This window comes from Palaemon carinicauda, chromosome 13, assembly GCF_036898095.1.
Source record: "Palaemon carinicauda isolate YSFRI2023 chromosome 13, ASM3689809v2, whole genome shotgun sequence".
NCBI classification, from domain to species: Eukaryota; Metazoa; Arthropoda; class Malacostraca; order Decapoda; family Palaemonidae; genus Palaemon; species Palaemon carinicauda.
Window position 1 is genome coordinate 28,394,963 of NC_090737.1, and position 16,434 is coordinate 28,411,396.

Here is a 16,434-nt window from a genome sequence, read left to right on the forward strand (position 1 = left end):
ATACAATGGTGTAATACCCAAAAAAACCTAAGTAACAGGTCAAGAGAACGGAGCTCTGGGCACCACCCCTTTTTTATACTGGGCAAGGGGACCCAGCTTGAACCTTGTTATTTATCATACCTTTCCTTCTCTTGCCTTTGGCTTGCTGATTATAAGTAAAGGTATAAGAACATTAGGTGAAAGGGAATATTATAATTAATAAAGGAACACACTTTGGGAGGAAAGAATTATGATAAATTACTGTACTTAAGAGATCTTAAAAAACAGTGGCTAGGGAAGGGAAACTGTGGTGAGAGTTTCTGAAATGAAATGCTGTATACCTAAAAAACAAGAAATGTTTATTTGGAAAAACTAATAGGAATAATATTACAGTATATCAATTAGAATAAATAATCAAAGGAAAAATTAGCATCCCTTACGTAAAACTTCAGCATCCGGGTAAAAAGATAAACAAATTACACAAACAAGATTTCCACCGGTGGGGCACTCATAAGTGTTCCTATACAGTTCAAGTATAACCAGGGGCACTTCTAACCGTGTATCTATTTGGGCAAGTACCAGTATGCCATTTCAGTAGTTCCATTTTACTATTAATGTTTATGACACTTAAAAGTTTGTGGTCTTCCGCAAAAAGACGGTTTTAGGCCCCTTTACGTTCACTTGGTTCTGGGGCAAACATTTAAAAAAACTGTCCATCACTAAGTTCCAGTATGGAATTACCTTTTGTGATCTGGTGATGTGGAGTAACAATATCTTGATCCTTGTTGATGAAATCTTGGATTCGCAAGGTTTTCAACTGTCGAAGCTCTTTTTCAACTGAACTGAGAATACTGAAGGGCCGTGCCTGAGGTCAGAACTTCTCTAATGAAAACATCTTCTAGCTGAGCATTGAAAATTGAGTTCATATCTTCCCCTTCTCCCGTTTCACCCATTTTGAGCAATGCATCATTTATTTCTATCAAACGAGATAATCCCATTTTGAGATACTGTACATTCAATTCCAGGGATGGATTCACTCACTTTTCTATACACTGTTTATTCAGTAGGGTAAAGGAAGTTTATACTAAGATGATTAACCCTATTCAGTTGTAGGAATCATTCAATCATTTTTCTTGTGCCACGTCTTAACTCAACTTCTTGTTGCCTCTCTAAAAAACCCTACAGAGAGTAGGGCGTGCAGCAAAAACAAATGTGGTTAGACAACTGGTAGGACCAAAAAATATTACAATACCCCTTAAAAATATAAATAATGCTTCTATTCATGACTTTCTGTTATAAAAATAAATGAATTTGTGGCTGGCAAAATATGTAAACCTATTTAAGAAAAATTTAAATCTTTACAGTGAATATAAGGAAAATCATTATAGTACAGTACTGGGACATTATGACAAAAGGGAATTGATAATGAGAGTTACTTTAAAACATATATAACCCAAGCTTGTTATATGTGGAAATGGTTTGTATTTTCCCCAACTATTATTAATTTTTTCACAACGCCACAGTTATTGCCAGTAGCTAGATGATCTCAATACAATACTAGGAGGCCCAAGCCTTTTGAAAGGAAAAAAGGAAAATTTATTTAGTAATTTGAGATCAAATTTGATATAAGCAATCTTCCATTGAAAAGCAGTGTGAACATTAGGTGAGTATAGATAACACATTTTATTATTAAAATACAGTTTTTGTTAAAAATGTTTGTTCTGTTTTAGATAAAAAATTTATAGTGCCGTTTTATTTGTGTTTTATATTTTTCTACAGTATGTATATATATATATATATATATATATATATATATATATATATATATATATATATATATATATATATATATATATATATATATATACACACACACATATATATATATATATATATATATATATATATATATATATATATATATATATATATATATATATATAAAATGTATGTTTGTATGTATACACTTTATATATAATATATGCTGATTACATTTTTATGCATGCATGTTCATACTGTATACATCAAAATTTATACTTATTATAAAATTATCACTGGAATCTCCTACTATGAAGTTAACAGCATTTAGGATTTATTTTCATATGTTATATCTGCTTTGCTGATAATTGGTTATATCCAAGACCCTATTAAAAGAAGAAGAGATTATTCACTTAGATTGGCTTTTATGAAACCATTTGAAAAGTTTAGGGTATATTAGTTAGTGAAATTGGATATGGTATCGATATACACACACTAAGAGAGGGATCTATTTCATATCCATAAAGGTATAAATCACCAAGATATTAATATGGATAAAAGTTAATTTTAAAGGGTGAAACTGAATAGTCAACCAAGGGTGTTACATTATGTGCATCACTATTTGTATGGAAATCATAGGCCATATATACAGGTATAGAACATTATATTGTTTGATGACAGTTTTACCTGGGTAATTTTATGTTGTAGAAGAAATTTTTTTTCATTTTTTGTTTCTTGAGTTATTTCGCATTTTGCACTAAATTGTTATGTTAGAAATTAGTAGTAATACATCTTATCTTGTTCTGTTTGTGAATAATAAATTGAGTGTCTTGCTTAGTAATGTATATCTGAATGAAAGTTCTATGTAGATTTAGCCATCTAGAAGCATGTGAAAGCATTTTTATAATGAAAATTCCTACATATATATACATCAGGTTATTAAGCATAGGGTATAAAACATGTCTTGAAAACAAGTACAATTTCTTTTAGCTTGACTACTATTATTATTTTAGTTACTTTCATATTACTGTTGCAGCAAGTGGGAAGAAAATGGGTAAATCCAGTAGCAAGTCACCTGGAAGGTCTCATTCATCTCTGTCAAGATCCAGTTCGATAGGAGTCTTGAATCAGGTAAGTTTGATGGCAATATTTTCTGAAAAACTGGAAAAAATTTTCTACTTCTAGCTAAAAATTTACCCTGGAGTTATTAAAAGTATAACATTGAAAAACAGGAACATTAAAAACTCCAAACTGAGACACCATGTAAAGGGTCCCTCTATTGTCAATTTGAAAGCAAAACTGATGGTCTCCTTGTTTTGCCAATTTTTCTTAAATAGGTAAAGAGTGGAAATTGTAGATAGTACAGAGATTCTTCGCAATTTTCCTTTGGTCCAAGCTATATCGTTCTATTCCTTTTGAATTTTGTATGTTCTTACCTAATTGTCAAACTTTACCTTCACCTTCCTCCTGTATTCTCATTTTATCTGTGAACAAATCCATCTTGAGATTCGTGTGAAAGCTTAGAAATATGACTTGGATCACTTATCAAATTGATTTGAAATATTAATAGTAGTAGATTATGATTTTAATGTAATCTTAACAATTGTAAAAAAATATTATGTTTACACTTCTTAGCTAATGAAGAATATTACGAAAACCAGGTTTTTGTATTATATGATAGACATTTTTTATTTATTTTAGTTATCCTTAGACATTTTACATCTAAATTCAATTTACAATGTACAATATATGATTATGAATAGGAAAAATATTTTGACAATCATGACCATCTACTTTTGCAATATTGTAGCAGTAAATATGTGTTGGATAAGGTAACTCAGGAATAAGGATATCTGTGGTAGACTGATAACTAGAGGCAAGGGTATATTTAAAAAAGGTGTGTATATTTCTAATATGAAATATAAGTTATCTACTCAATAGAATTGACAAGGCCTCAAAAACAAAGTGAATACTTTATATTTCTTCATAGTGCAATTAGCTGCATACCAGAGTTCAGGTTTTTGTCAGAAACAATTTGCTGCTTTTAAAAAGCTGAACTCAAATAATTTAAAACATTTCAGTTGAAATCGTCGAGCAAAGCAAATGGAGCATCAAGTAACAATGCCATTATGATATGGAGTTAGCAGATGTTTAAGACTGAAATAGATATCGCATGTTGAACTGTTTGAATTACTGTACTGTTGTGGAGAATGTGGGCAATGGTGTCCATAAGAGGGATAATTCTACAGTATATCTATTGTTGAAATTTAGTTTTCCTAGTGAACTGTGGCAAATATATTTACTTCTAACTGCAAGGTAATACATAAGCAGATCTAGATTGCTGTCAAGTAAAGCATGCTATGCTCATTAAATATTTTATATTTCAGTCAGGGGAAGAGGGATCCAGAAGCGACCGTCCCATGCGTCCCACGATAGCATCTATGAATAAGATGACTCCCCGCGCTCTGAAGAGAAAAGCATCCCTTTCTCAGGCTGTTTCAACTGGTAAGATATTGTTTGAACTTTTTTGTTTATTCTGTCAAAAGGTTCTTCTTACTTCAAATAGATTTATTAGTATGAGGTTGGCTAACATACTGTATATCATTTTCTAAGCAATTTAAATGTAGCGAATGTTAAAGTATATAGGGTAAGATTGTTTCCTTGTCATGTACATTTCAAGCCTGATTTTTCCTTAACAGGGTAATTAATGGCTTGGGTCTCTAGTTCTTATCTGGTTCAGGTTCATCTACTTAGTTTTGTAATTGAGTAGAGGAATCTATATCACCAAAAATAAACAAAATGAACTTAAACAGCTCTACTGTCTACAACCATATGCAACACTGCAATGTTATAAAGCAAAATTTCCCTAAATATCAGTAGATTATTTTTCGTACTTGACTTATTACCTGAGGTAATATCTAGCAAATCGTTAAATGTTACCGATCTCGGTAACATTTGTGATATTACGAGGTAAACAAAGCAACATTCATTCAATAGCAAAGACTTGCATCATCAGTGTAAAACTGAAAACATGTTTCAAGCTGCTTTTGGCTAACCTGGGTTAGCAACATTCAAAATAGTGTGGGATTAAATATAAGTGGTTTCATTTATTGATTGTACCAAAAATGGCTGTGTGGGTCTTGACTTATAGGTTTATAATAGGGGAGATTTTTTAACAGGGATTTAAAGGTTATTTATGATTTGTTATTATCATTTGAAATTTACTTTTCTAAATTTTGGATGACACAATCCCATAAATTTCAATTGCATTGCAGGAGACATTAGGCAGTTCCACGAAGATTCAAGTTCTGAGGATGCATCACCTTCAGATCATAAAAATTCACGTAGCAGAACTCAGGGCAGTGATAGGTAAGTTGAAAAAATTAAAGTGGGATTCCTATATTAATTTGCAAAATTTTTTTTATTGATCTTTTTTTCTTAATTTATGTTTTTAGTTGGTATGTAGGTAATAAATATTGTGTTTATTATTTCTCATCCATAGTTTTTATGCTCCAGTAAGGTTAACATACATGTAAGGTAATCAGGTTATAAACAGGTTAAGGGGTTCAATGAACAGGATATGACTGGTGGTTTCCTTTTTTTATTTCAAAGTAATTGATTAACAAATTTATGACCTCTGTTGTCCGAGTGTCCAAGGAGGTTGCTGTACAAAACCAATCTTCTCAGAGGGCCACTGTTGAGGTGGGTTCGTTCAAATCCACACGCTCTACATCTAAAACCATGGCGACTGTTCACAATATTCTCTGTGACAAAGGGTTTTGAAAATCCTCTAGATTGTCTATCTTGGGTTCTAAAAGGCAGTCTTAAATGCAACAGAATGACTGTTTTGATTGGTGCAAGTCAAGAAATATCAGTAACCAGGACTAGTTTTTATATTATTAAATTTTTGCATTTCCCTCTTTATGAAAAGAAACTGGTGGTTCATTTCAGCCAAAAAGGGTTATAGATCCATGCTTGATACTATAGTTAAGCATTTAGGATTTGATTTATTCATATCGGGTATTATTGCGAATCTATATAGGTCTTTTAATATAAGAAAACCTCTGGTAATCTGATCGATTTCTGGAGTACGGATTCAGTATTTAAATATTTAAAAGGTTTACGCTTTAAACCTTTTCAAGACCTTTCGGTTAAGGATCTCACAGCTAAGACATTTCCTGTTGGTGTTAGTGGCAGCTAAATCCATTAGTGAACTGCAAAATCTTTCTTTTAATGTAGGTTTTGCAAAAAATATTGTAACATCATCTTATCTCTTTTGCCTACATTCAGAGCTGATAAGGATTTTAAGACAAAAGGTGCCTTGGTTCTATCTTATTCCTATAAGAAATTTTGACAAGACTGCAGATATTAGGGGTAATGCTCTTAATTTGTTTTGCTCGGTTAGGATTTCAAGTCGTCCTTTATCCAAATATGCTATGTCCTTTTTTCTCAAAAGCTTGATTGCTAAAGCTTGCAGGGATTGGGATTGAGACTTAAAATTTATGGTTCATACTCGATGTGCATGAGTGTTGTAATTTAAGGGGTATTATTTTGTTGAGTGTAGTTGGAAAATTGTATGGTAGAGTACTGATTAAGATGATTAAGGATAAAACAGAGAATGCAATCTTGGAAGTACAGGGTGGTTTTAGAAGATGTAGGGGTTGTATGAAGCAGATTTTTACAGTTAGGCAGATATGAGAGAAATATTTTTCAAAAGGTAGGAGGTGTATGTTGCGTTTATGGATCTGGAGAAAGCGTATGATAGAGTTGATAGGGAAGCAATGTGGAATGTGAGGTTATATGGAGTTGGTGGAAGGTTGTTGCAAGCAGTGAAAAGTTTCTATAAAGGTAATAAAGCATGTGTTAGGATAGGAAATGAAGTGAGCGATTGGTTTCCGGTGAGAGTGGGGCTGAGACAGGGATGTGTAATGTCTCCATGGTTGTTTAACTTGTATGTTGATGGAGTGGTGAGAGAGGTGAATGGTAGACGAGAATGACCATAAATGGGAGGTAAATCAGTTGTTGTTTGCGGATGATACTGTACTGGTTGCAGACGCGGAAGAGAAGCTTGGCCGATCAGTGACAGAATTTGGAAGGGTGTGTGAGAGAAGGAAGTTGAGAGTTAATGTGGGTAAGAGTAAGGTTATGAGATGTACGAGAAGGGAAGGTAGTGCGAGGTTGAATGTCATGTTGAATGGAGAGTTACTTGAGGAGGTAGATCAGTACTTGGGGTCTGTTGTTGCAGCAAATGGAGGAGTGGAAGCAAATGTACGTCAGAGAGGGAATGAAGTATGCAAAGTGTTGGGGCCAGTTAAGGGAGTAGTAAAAAAACAGAGGGTTGGGCATGAATGTAAAGAGAGTTCTGTATGAGAAAGTGATTGTACCAACTGTGATGCATGGATCGGAATTTGGGGAATGGAAGTGACGGAGAGACAGAAATTGAATGTGTTGAGATGAAGTGTCTAAGGAGTATGGCTGGTGTATCTCGAGTAGATAGGGTTAGGAACGAAGTAGTGAGGGTGAGAACGGGTGTAAGAAATGAGTTAGCAGCTAGAGTGGATATGAATGTGTTGAGGTGGTTTGGCCATGTTGAGAGAATGGAAAATGGCTGTCTGCTAAAGAAGGTGATGAATGCAAGAGTTGATGGGAGAAGTACAAGAGGAAGGCCAAGGTTTGGGTGGATGGATGGAGTGAAGAAAGCTCTGGGTGATAGGAGGATAGATGTGAGAGAGGCAAGAGAGCGTGCAAGAAATGGAAATGAATGACGGGCGATTGTGATGCGGTTCCGGTAGGCCCTGCTGCTTCCTCCGGTGCCTTGGATGACCGTGGAGGTTGCAGCGGTAGGGGATTCAGCGTTATTAAAATTCATCTGTGGTGGATAACGGGGGAGGGTGGGCTGTGGCACCCTAGCAGTACCAGCCGAACTCGATTGAGTCCCTTGTCAGGCTGGGAGGAATGTAGAGAGATGAGGTCCCCTTTTTTTGTTTCATTTGTTTGATGTCGGCTACTCCCCAAAATTGGGGGAAGTGCCTTGGTATATGTATGTATGTAATAGTTTTGAGGAAATATACAGTATCAGAACAGTGGAGAATTGCATTATAACAAGCTTTTTTAAGACTTTCTTTATCAAGGAACTAGGCTAGGAGATGATGAGTAAGGTACTAAATAGGATTATTATTTCAGGACATTAAATTCCCTCTCTTTCCTTCACTGGCCCACCTCCATCAGAGTATGGGATTCAGCAATATGGACATCAAGAGAGGTTCATAGAAATAAAAGTAATTTCTTATAATCAATGGGATATATAGCATACCCACACCAAGGCTATTCCCATCAACAGCTAGATAGTCTAGGTACTGTACTAGAAGCCTAAGTCGGTTGAAAGTAAAGAAACAGGATCTTATTTAGTTTTTGGGTGAACGTCTTTATAAGCCAAAGCTTCAAGTGAGATGTATATATAAGCCAAAGCTTTAAGAGAGAAGTAAAATAAATGCCATGGGAGGATAGAAATTAAAAAAATTATTAAAATTTTTTTACTGTAATAATATAATTTTCATATTCGAGTTTTGTCATGGTGAGAGAAACTATTCTTTTTTGTGAAGTATAGTAACTTTAGCCAAACATAATTTTGATTTATGAATGCAGTATTAATATACCATTAAGATGAGGCCAGTGTGAAAAGTTTCAACCCCTAGTATGAATTTAGTTTTGTACCAAAAGTTTTTGGAAATACTGTACATTACTGTATTTGTTTCTGAATATTATCACATATGCATCTATAGTTTTATTGTATGCATGATGTTTACTATTTGTTTTCCTAGTTTTTTTGGTTTGCTATGAAATAAGAAAAGTAGTTTAAACATATTAGGACTAACTTTTGAAACTTCAAATTAGTATTACAAATAGATGCATCTAATTCTGCTAACATCGAAGTCCATAATGATCCCAAGGCTTTCAGGCTTTAGTTCATTAAAGGTGAAGAAGAAGAGTACTCCATCTGAACCCTTCAACATCCATTCATTCAGATTTAGCATGCAAGGTCAACTTAGTTGGGAAGCAAGTGCTGTGAATAAGATTTGTAAATTTTTAGAAAAATCAAGTTTCTTTTGAAATCTTGGTTTCTTGACAATCCATCAATCATATTATACAGAAATTAATTTTTAGGTGATGGCCATAGTTGCTGAATGTTGAATGTCACAGCATGTTTGCATGGTAGATTTAGGAGACCTTTTTAAGAGCTTCAAAAGAGTTAACTCAAATAGTTGATGAACTCTAAACACAATAGGCTACTTTAATTACACAAAAAAATAATGTCTACTTAGTTAACAACTCTCTCTCTCTCTCTCTCTCTCTCTCTCTCTCTCTCTCTCTCTCTCTCTCTCCTCTCTCTCTCTCTCTCTCTCTCTCTCTCTCTCTCTCTCTCCACACTGAAGACATATTGCAAACAAATAAAAATATAAATGTACAGTACAGTTGTAGAGTGTATAGTCTACACTTTAATACAGATAGTAAAAGTAAACTAATAAAATTCAGTTGCAGTTTACTGTACATCTGTTAGAGCTGGTTACCTATTGCATAGGTAAGGTTATTAATGAAATTCTTATGATTAGACATTGATATGAGGAAAATACAGTTGATATTTTTGTACCCATAGACTACATGTTCAGCAATTGGTAAAAGCTAATTCAGCAGGACATTCTTTAAAAAGCCTATTTCTAAAAGACTCATGAAATATTTATGAATAGTGGACTGAGTGTCGAGATATTTTCTTGTTGGAAAAGTGAACTCTTCTCTTGTTTTTTTTTAATGAAAAGCTAAAATGATAAGGATGATCATGGAACAATGATAGCATAATATGATCAATGTAGTTGTTATGAATTTGTTTGTTTTTTTATGATACTAGTATTGAATGTAAAGGCAGTACTTAGGTTTCAGTGATTTAATTTCCCCACTGAACAAACCTTATACTGTACATAACACAATTTGGAATGCATGTGATTGCATATTTTGCCAGTGAGCATGATCCTTCTATAATGATTAAGATAGAACACAACTAGAAATGAATCTGGTTATCATAAAATTAGCTTCGTTTATTTAGGGTAATAATCCAGTACCTCAGTGCTGATTCACTGAAGATGATTTGTGTATTGACATGAGATATAAAACAAACAGTTTTTACACCCCAACATGGTATAGCAAGGCAGCAAGGCACACTATTCCTAGCAAAGCTGATCACCGTTAACAAAGCACAGTACACTGAAACAAATTGAAACATTTGAAATCGGTTATTACGGTACTAAAGATTTAATTTAGGTAAGTTCAGATCATCAACAATAAGAGTTATAAAATAAATTTGCAATAAAGAGAAACTAGAATGAATAAGAGGAAGTGGATACTGTAACCAAACGAGGTTCTTGCCCTCACCAAATTGGATGTCCGAGCACTTGCATATCCTCTGCCAATTTTTTCTATTAGGTACACTAGTTTATATATATGTCAGAGTTTTCTTATCAATATATTTAATATTCTTAGGGAAAGTATCAGCTAGGATTACCTGTTTCATTTACACTCTTAATGTAAGTTATAAGTAGGATGAATTAAAGTAAAATGTTGTTTATTGAATGTGTAATCAGTCAGAAATTTTGGTGTGAAATACCTACTCAGGTGTTACCGTGATCCTTGTTCAGCACAGTTGGAGTAATATGTATTAATTCCATTCAAGTTCATTCTTAAACCTGTTTGATGGCTATTTTTGTGATGATATGTCCTTGCAAGGGAAGATTCTTCTTCCAATTGATAAGGAATGTAAGATTTTTATATTTTCACATGATCTTTTCCAATTCTTATAATAATAGTAGCAGATGGTACTGTAGTTATATAGTAGAAGCATATTAAATTTTCATGTTCTAGGAGTATTAGTATTATTTTCTTTTGTTTTATGAATTTTAGATTGGTAATTTATAGAAAGAACATTATTATATGATTTATAGCCGTGTGATTTTATCAATAGGTGTAGCTATTTTGATATGATTTTTACCTCATTATCTTGTATTCAATGTCATGCATTTTATCAGTAGTTTACTCAATATTATGATTACTCTGCACCCAATATGTAATAGTATGACTACTCTTGTAGATGTAGCTGTATGTCTTTCTCCATGTCATGCTTTGTGTGTTGTTGCTTGTACTGTAATGTGTTGTTGTTGTTGTGTGCCAGACGTAGTAATCTTCCCACCCGTGCCGTAAGTGAGCGTGACCTCACCCGCAGCAATAGTTTGTCGGGCAAGTCAAGAGGAGAGATGATACGAGGGCGATATGCTTCTGCTGCGTCACCCGTATCCAGAAGGGGTCTTCCGTCTTCAGATATTAGCCGACCGTCCTCTGCTGCATCTACAGTAGACATGAGTCCTGAAGAATATCCAACTCGAGATGATCTAGCATTCATTGACTTTGAAAATATGCCTTGTAAGTAGTATTATATTAATTTTTTATGTACAATATAATGCATTTATATTTAGGATTTCTCTTAGGATGGCCATAAAGCTCTTCATTAGAACTAACCGCTTTGAATTGAATATATTATTAAAAACGTAATCATTTTTGTTAGAAGTTTTTAAAAGTTAAAAGTCTTTACACCTAAGTTTTACTATATTACAATACTATTAGTTGAAGTTTTTTTTTTTATATTTTCACAGTCGTGGAAGAGAAAGTATGTCGGCTCAGTTAGGTGAATTTGAAAATAAAGGACACTTTTTATATTTCATTCATCTTTCTTCTTTTTTCAGTGAGTGTAGGGGTTGTTGAGAGCGTTTGTGAATGGGTAGTAGAAGGTTGTGAACGATTAAGTCAGTTATGGTGGCGAGCATGTAGTGAGGGAGGAAACGAAGAAGACCATCATCGGGCTTTACGTTCGTTATTGCTAGGTGCAGCAGCTAGGGCAACCCATGCCCTGACTCCCCTAACTGCACCACACGCAGCTCCTCCACCTCAACCCACGTCTCCAAGTGCTCCGTCGTCGCAAACACCAGATAGCAAAGATCCAAGAATGGTGGCCATGATGCAGCAGTACACTGACATTTTAGTGAACATGGTGCAACAGAAGATGGCATCCCATCAACCGCCTCCCCCTGGACCAGCGTGATTAAGTCTTAGCACGTTTGTTTTTCATTTTACTTTTTTGGTATTTTTGTTAGTCATTGGCGTGACCCAAAATGTCCAGAAAATAATGATAGCTTTGTTTATCCCTTTTTTTCAGGGCAATTCTTATGTCATGAGTGAAAGGCTGTGTATGTTTATTATTATTGTGTGATATGTCAATTTTGTTTTCATCTGGTGATTCAGATTTTTTTTAAAGATATTTTAAGAATGTGTCTGTATGATAATCAAGTGTAATGCCAAGCAGATAGATTGCTCTGAAGTACAATCTTACTGCTTGAATGAATTTTTTTTTTCATTATCAGATTTCACATTCCAGGTTGTCGTGTGACATTACGTTCAGTAGTTTACGAGTGAATCATTTAATAGGTTAATTTTAAAACCCCTTTTGCTGCCAAAGCTCATAACCACTGTTGTTATAGATTTAATCTTGCATTTCATTCCAAGGGGGTATTATTATAGAGAACCCTGAAATATATTTGCAAGTGTGTTTGGTTATAATTTGCCATTTTTATCTTAAATGGTGAAGTATTTCTGAGATGTGATACAACCAGACGTATGTGATCTGTACAAAGTGGTTTTTCATAAGAGCGGCTTGTTGACGCAAGGTTGCATCCAACGTTGGGGACTCAGCAGCCTTAAAGCAGCAGATGGGTCTTACACCAAGCTGAAGGCATTGTTTTTGTTCTCTCATTACATATTTTGATATACTGTATCTCATATTTCATACTTTAACAGCATGTTCTTGTACTTTTAATGTTTGCTAATAACTGTCTAACTTGTCATTTACAGTGTTAATGGACTGGTGATGGCTCACTGCTGATTTAGGCTAACTGTTTACCTAAATGTTAGTGTTTTTAATCAAAGCTATGCAGTTTGTTCTGCCTGGTCATAAGAACCTTTATTGTATTGTTTTAGGCCCCTGTTCTTTGCATATTAGAATCCACTAAGACTTACTTATTCATGATGGATTATTGGCCTAACATATTATCAAGATTTTTTCCTGTTCTAGAGCATTGTTTGTATACTTTTAGAGCTGTGCAGGTTGTATTGCAGATCTTTTTCCAAGCCCAGTCAATCAAATCTCCGAAAACATTTATTTAGATACGACCAGACAAACAACTGTTCGGGCCAAGTTTGGAATCACTAAGTATGGCCGTTGTTACTGCACTCTTGCGTTGAACTCCGTTCACCGATACCAAAAAAATGTTGGTCTTGTAGTCTTTGCTGTCTTTACTTTATATGAAAACAATCATCATTACATGTGACTTATATATAATCTTAATATTCAATGTGAACATATTTGAGATTACAAAACAACCACAAGTGAAGGCTGTGTGATATACAAGCAACATTTAGTTATAGTTCAAGTGTTGGCATGTCACTAACACTTGCTTATTTGTGGTAGGTCTGTATTGCCCATCCATCACAGTAAATAGGTCAGAATGTTAAAATCATTGAAGTGTATCATCCTCAGTGGAGTGTTTGATATTACTCTTGAAAGTAATACCAGTTTTCTCCTGAGTTAAAAGAAAATATTTGCTAAGATATGGCTAAATGTATTTTTTAATGACTTGTGAATATTTGGTAACAAATATGTCACAAAGTCTTTCTTTGCCAGGATGGGTTGATGGCAGTTGTGGGAACAGGAGTGATACATGGCCAACTCATAATCTGTTGCACAAGTACTTGAAGTTGATTTTAAAAGGAATGTTCCCTGGGTGCCGAGAGGTGCCAAGTTGAGGTGTGCCAAACCCCTTTCAAGGAGGGCTGGAAGCCTTGCTTGTCAGGAACTGTATAGCTGTAAAAATGTACATTTTGTATTTTGAAAATCTGACATCATTCCTCTCTTGGGGAATTGGACCTCATTAAGCAGATTAAGATTTAGGAAATTTTACCTGTGTAATTTTTTGGGTTAAAGTAGGATGAGCATTTGTTTCTATAGAGAAAAATGTAAATGCATACTTTTCCTTTCTTTACTTTTAATTTCAGTTTAGATGCTAGAGGAATTGTTTGGCCATGCTCATGTGAAGATTCAGGTAATTGGACATAAAGAAATCTCATTCTTGTGTTATTTTATTTCTTTCAGCTCATCTCTGAAAGTGAATGATGTCTTCTTTGTTTATACCTAATAAATGTAACTTAAACATATAATTTATTATTTACCCTTTGTAGTACTGTACCTGTATGCATATATATCCTAGAATCCGTGAGTGCAGTCCCGAAGATGTGCATTTTGAAGGTGGTCTTTCTCTTCCACACACCTGCCTTCCACACTTGGACAACTTAATGGTTCTTTCTGAAGGCTAAGTCATACCAAAACCTCTGACTTCATGAGCTCTGGGAGCATCTGTATTTAGAACATTGTCTGTCCTAAACATAAAATCACTTACATTTAAAAAATTTAAGTACTGTAATATACCAAATAAAGTATTTCATGATACCTTGCAAATACTGCAGTGTATAATTTGCTTAGCGATATAAGTACTGTATTCTAGTAAAATTAGGGGAACATTTATGTTAGTTAGATTTATTTGTATATCATTAGCTACAGTGAGAAGTGAGATAAAAATAGGTGGTAGTTATTTTGTACAGAAGTTCACATTCACCTCGATAGTTAACACTAATTAGAAGCTGACTTTTCATAGGCCGGAAGAAAGATAATCTGATTCAAATGATCTGGGTACAGCCATCCAGATTTCTAAAAACGTTAGAATAACATAGCATTTATGCCAAAGTTGGATGGTTCAGTAGTCATGAATAAGACATATCTTATTATCACTGATAACATAAATCACACAAACCACCCAACACGAGGATGATTAGAGAACTAAAAAAACAACAGGGGCTGCTGGGTACCAAGCCTAGGTTATTGCCATTAACTGCTAGGCAATTTCAATACTATACTAAAGGTCTAAGCCTATTGAAAGGAAAGAAAACTGGAAATTTTCAGTTTTGTGGTATACTTCGATATAAAACTAGTACATGATAATAGTGTAAACTAACTTGAGTTATACTATACACCCATTTGATTATAAAACTCAAAGGTTAATAAGCTATCAAAAGCTAGTTGTAAAGCTTAAATATTTCTTCCTACATTATTCTAACCCTTTGTCCTTTGAATAGGAAAAATGTTTTCTGCGCTAACTGAACTGGTCATTAAAATCATTAACAATGTGGGATGAGCGTGGCGAGAAGCCTTGCCACTCCACCTGTCGGAAGTTTAGCACTTGTTTACGGCCGCAACAACTATGGACGTACTGAACTTTTCATATTTCTTTTTCTTGCAGAGTGAATGCTGGCTATTGATTGTGATAGATGTGAAGCAAGAGATTTGTACTTGCCAGGAAAAGGGTGGACGTTGCAACCGGTTTATGTCTAAACCCGCTGTAGATCCACACTCTCTCTGTGTGTCTTGTAGGGGGTTATGACTGTTCATAATCATACCTGTGCCAAGAGCAGGTCACAGGCCTCCTTTGCAGTGGCAGGCATATGCCTTAAAGGGGAGGAAGAGAGCTAAGCCTTCTATAGGATCTGTCTTGGCAAAGCCCAAGAAGACACTGGAGAAGTCTTTCGCCTCCACTGTCCTATCATCGAGTGTGTCTGCTTTCTCCGCTCCTATGAATATGCCAGTGGCTCTATCCCCAGGTAGTATGCATCAGGAGCAAAGAGCCCTCGGAGATATTTCAGCAGGCTTTTCAAGTTTTGGGGGCATGTAGAATTCTCCTAGTGTTTACTGCACCCCATTGGAACTTGGAGGCTCTTATCTTGTTTTCATGTAGGCCACTAATGACGATTTTGACCTTTGAAAAGCTTTAACCTCCATAGGTCTTTCAGGTAGGCACTCTGACTTAATTGAGGGAGCTGGTAGCTAAGACCATTTTCCCCAGTGTCCTCTTTGTCAGTGTCTCTTGTGATGACATCATTAATGAAAGGCATAGTGAGTGTGCCCAAAGTGTCAGTTACCCAATGGTACTCCTTATAAGCCCAAAAGGACTTTACAGGCTTGTCATGTTTTTGAAGAGCCAGTAAAGGACATCTCATGGAATTGGTTATCCCATAGCAAAGGACTGCAGATGGAGTTGGAAGAGAAAGATTTAGAACAGTTGATTGAGACACAAATGAACAATTGTTGGAATTAGAAGAGCAACAGAATATTAAAGAGTTTCCCCTATCCAGAACCAAGAAATTTCAAGCTCAAAGAAATGCAGTGGGGTTTTTACCATTCATCCAAGTTTTTATGAATTTTTGGGTCCTAGGATCCTTCGACCAAATGTTATACTAAAATATGTCAATTATGGTGTTGAAGATTTTTAATGACATACAGGAAAATTTTCAATGACAAGAGAAGGAACACTGGTCAACAAACATTTGACCAGTTCTTAGTAAGAGTAGAAAAACAAAAGGCTACTGAATCATCGTCTGATCTTAACTTTGAAAAAGCACTGCCATGGACATAAGGTGTGAAAAAAAAATCCTCTGGCTGCAACTACAGTTCAGTAATTAGTTTCATCTAGGCCACCAACCATGTGTATCCTACTC

The 16,434-nt window shown here is 34.8% G+C and overlaps 1 protein-coding gene across 1 annotated transcript in view; it reads left to right on the forward strand.

The window, feature by feature from the left end:
- Positions 1-14,046, forward strand: part of Wdr62 (WD repeat domain 62) — a 69,413-nt gene extending 55,367 nt beyond the window's left edge. The window contains exons 22-26 of the mRNA XM_068385491.1: positions 2,774-2,868; positions 4,125-4,242; positions 5,013-5,106; positions 11,006-11,202; positions 11,523-14,046. Coding sequence (XP_068241592.1) covers positions 2,774-2,868; positions 4,125-4,242; positions 5,013-5,106; positions 11,006-11,202; positions 11,523-11,878 — 860 coding nt within the window. The 3' untranslated portion in view covers positions 11,879-14,046. The remainder of the gene's footprint in view (positions 1-2,773; positions 2,869-4,124; positions 4,243-5,012; positions 5,107-11,005; positions 11,203-11,522) is intronic.
- Positions 14,047-16,434: the final 2,388 nt, after the last annotated feature.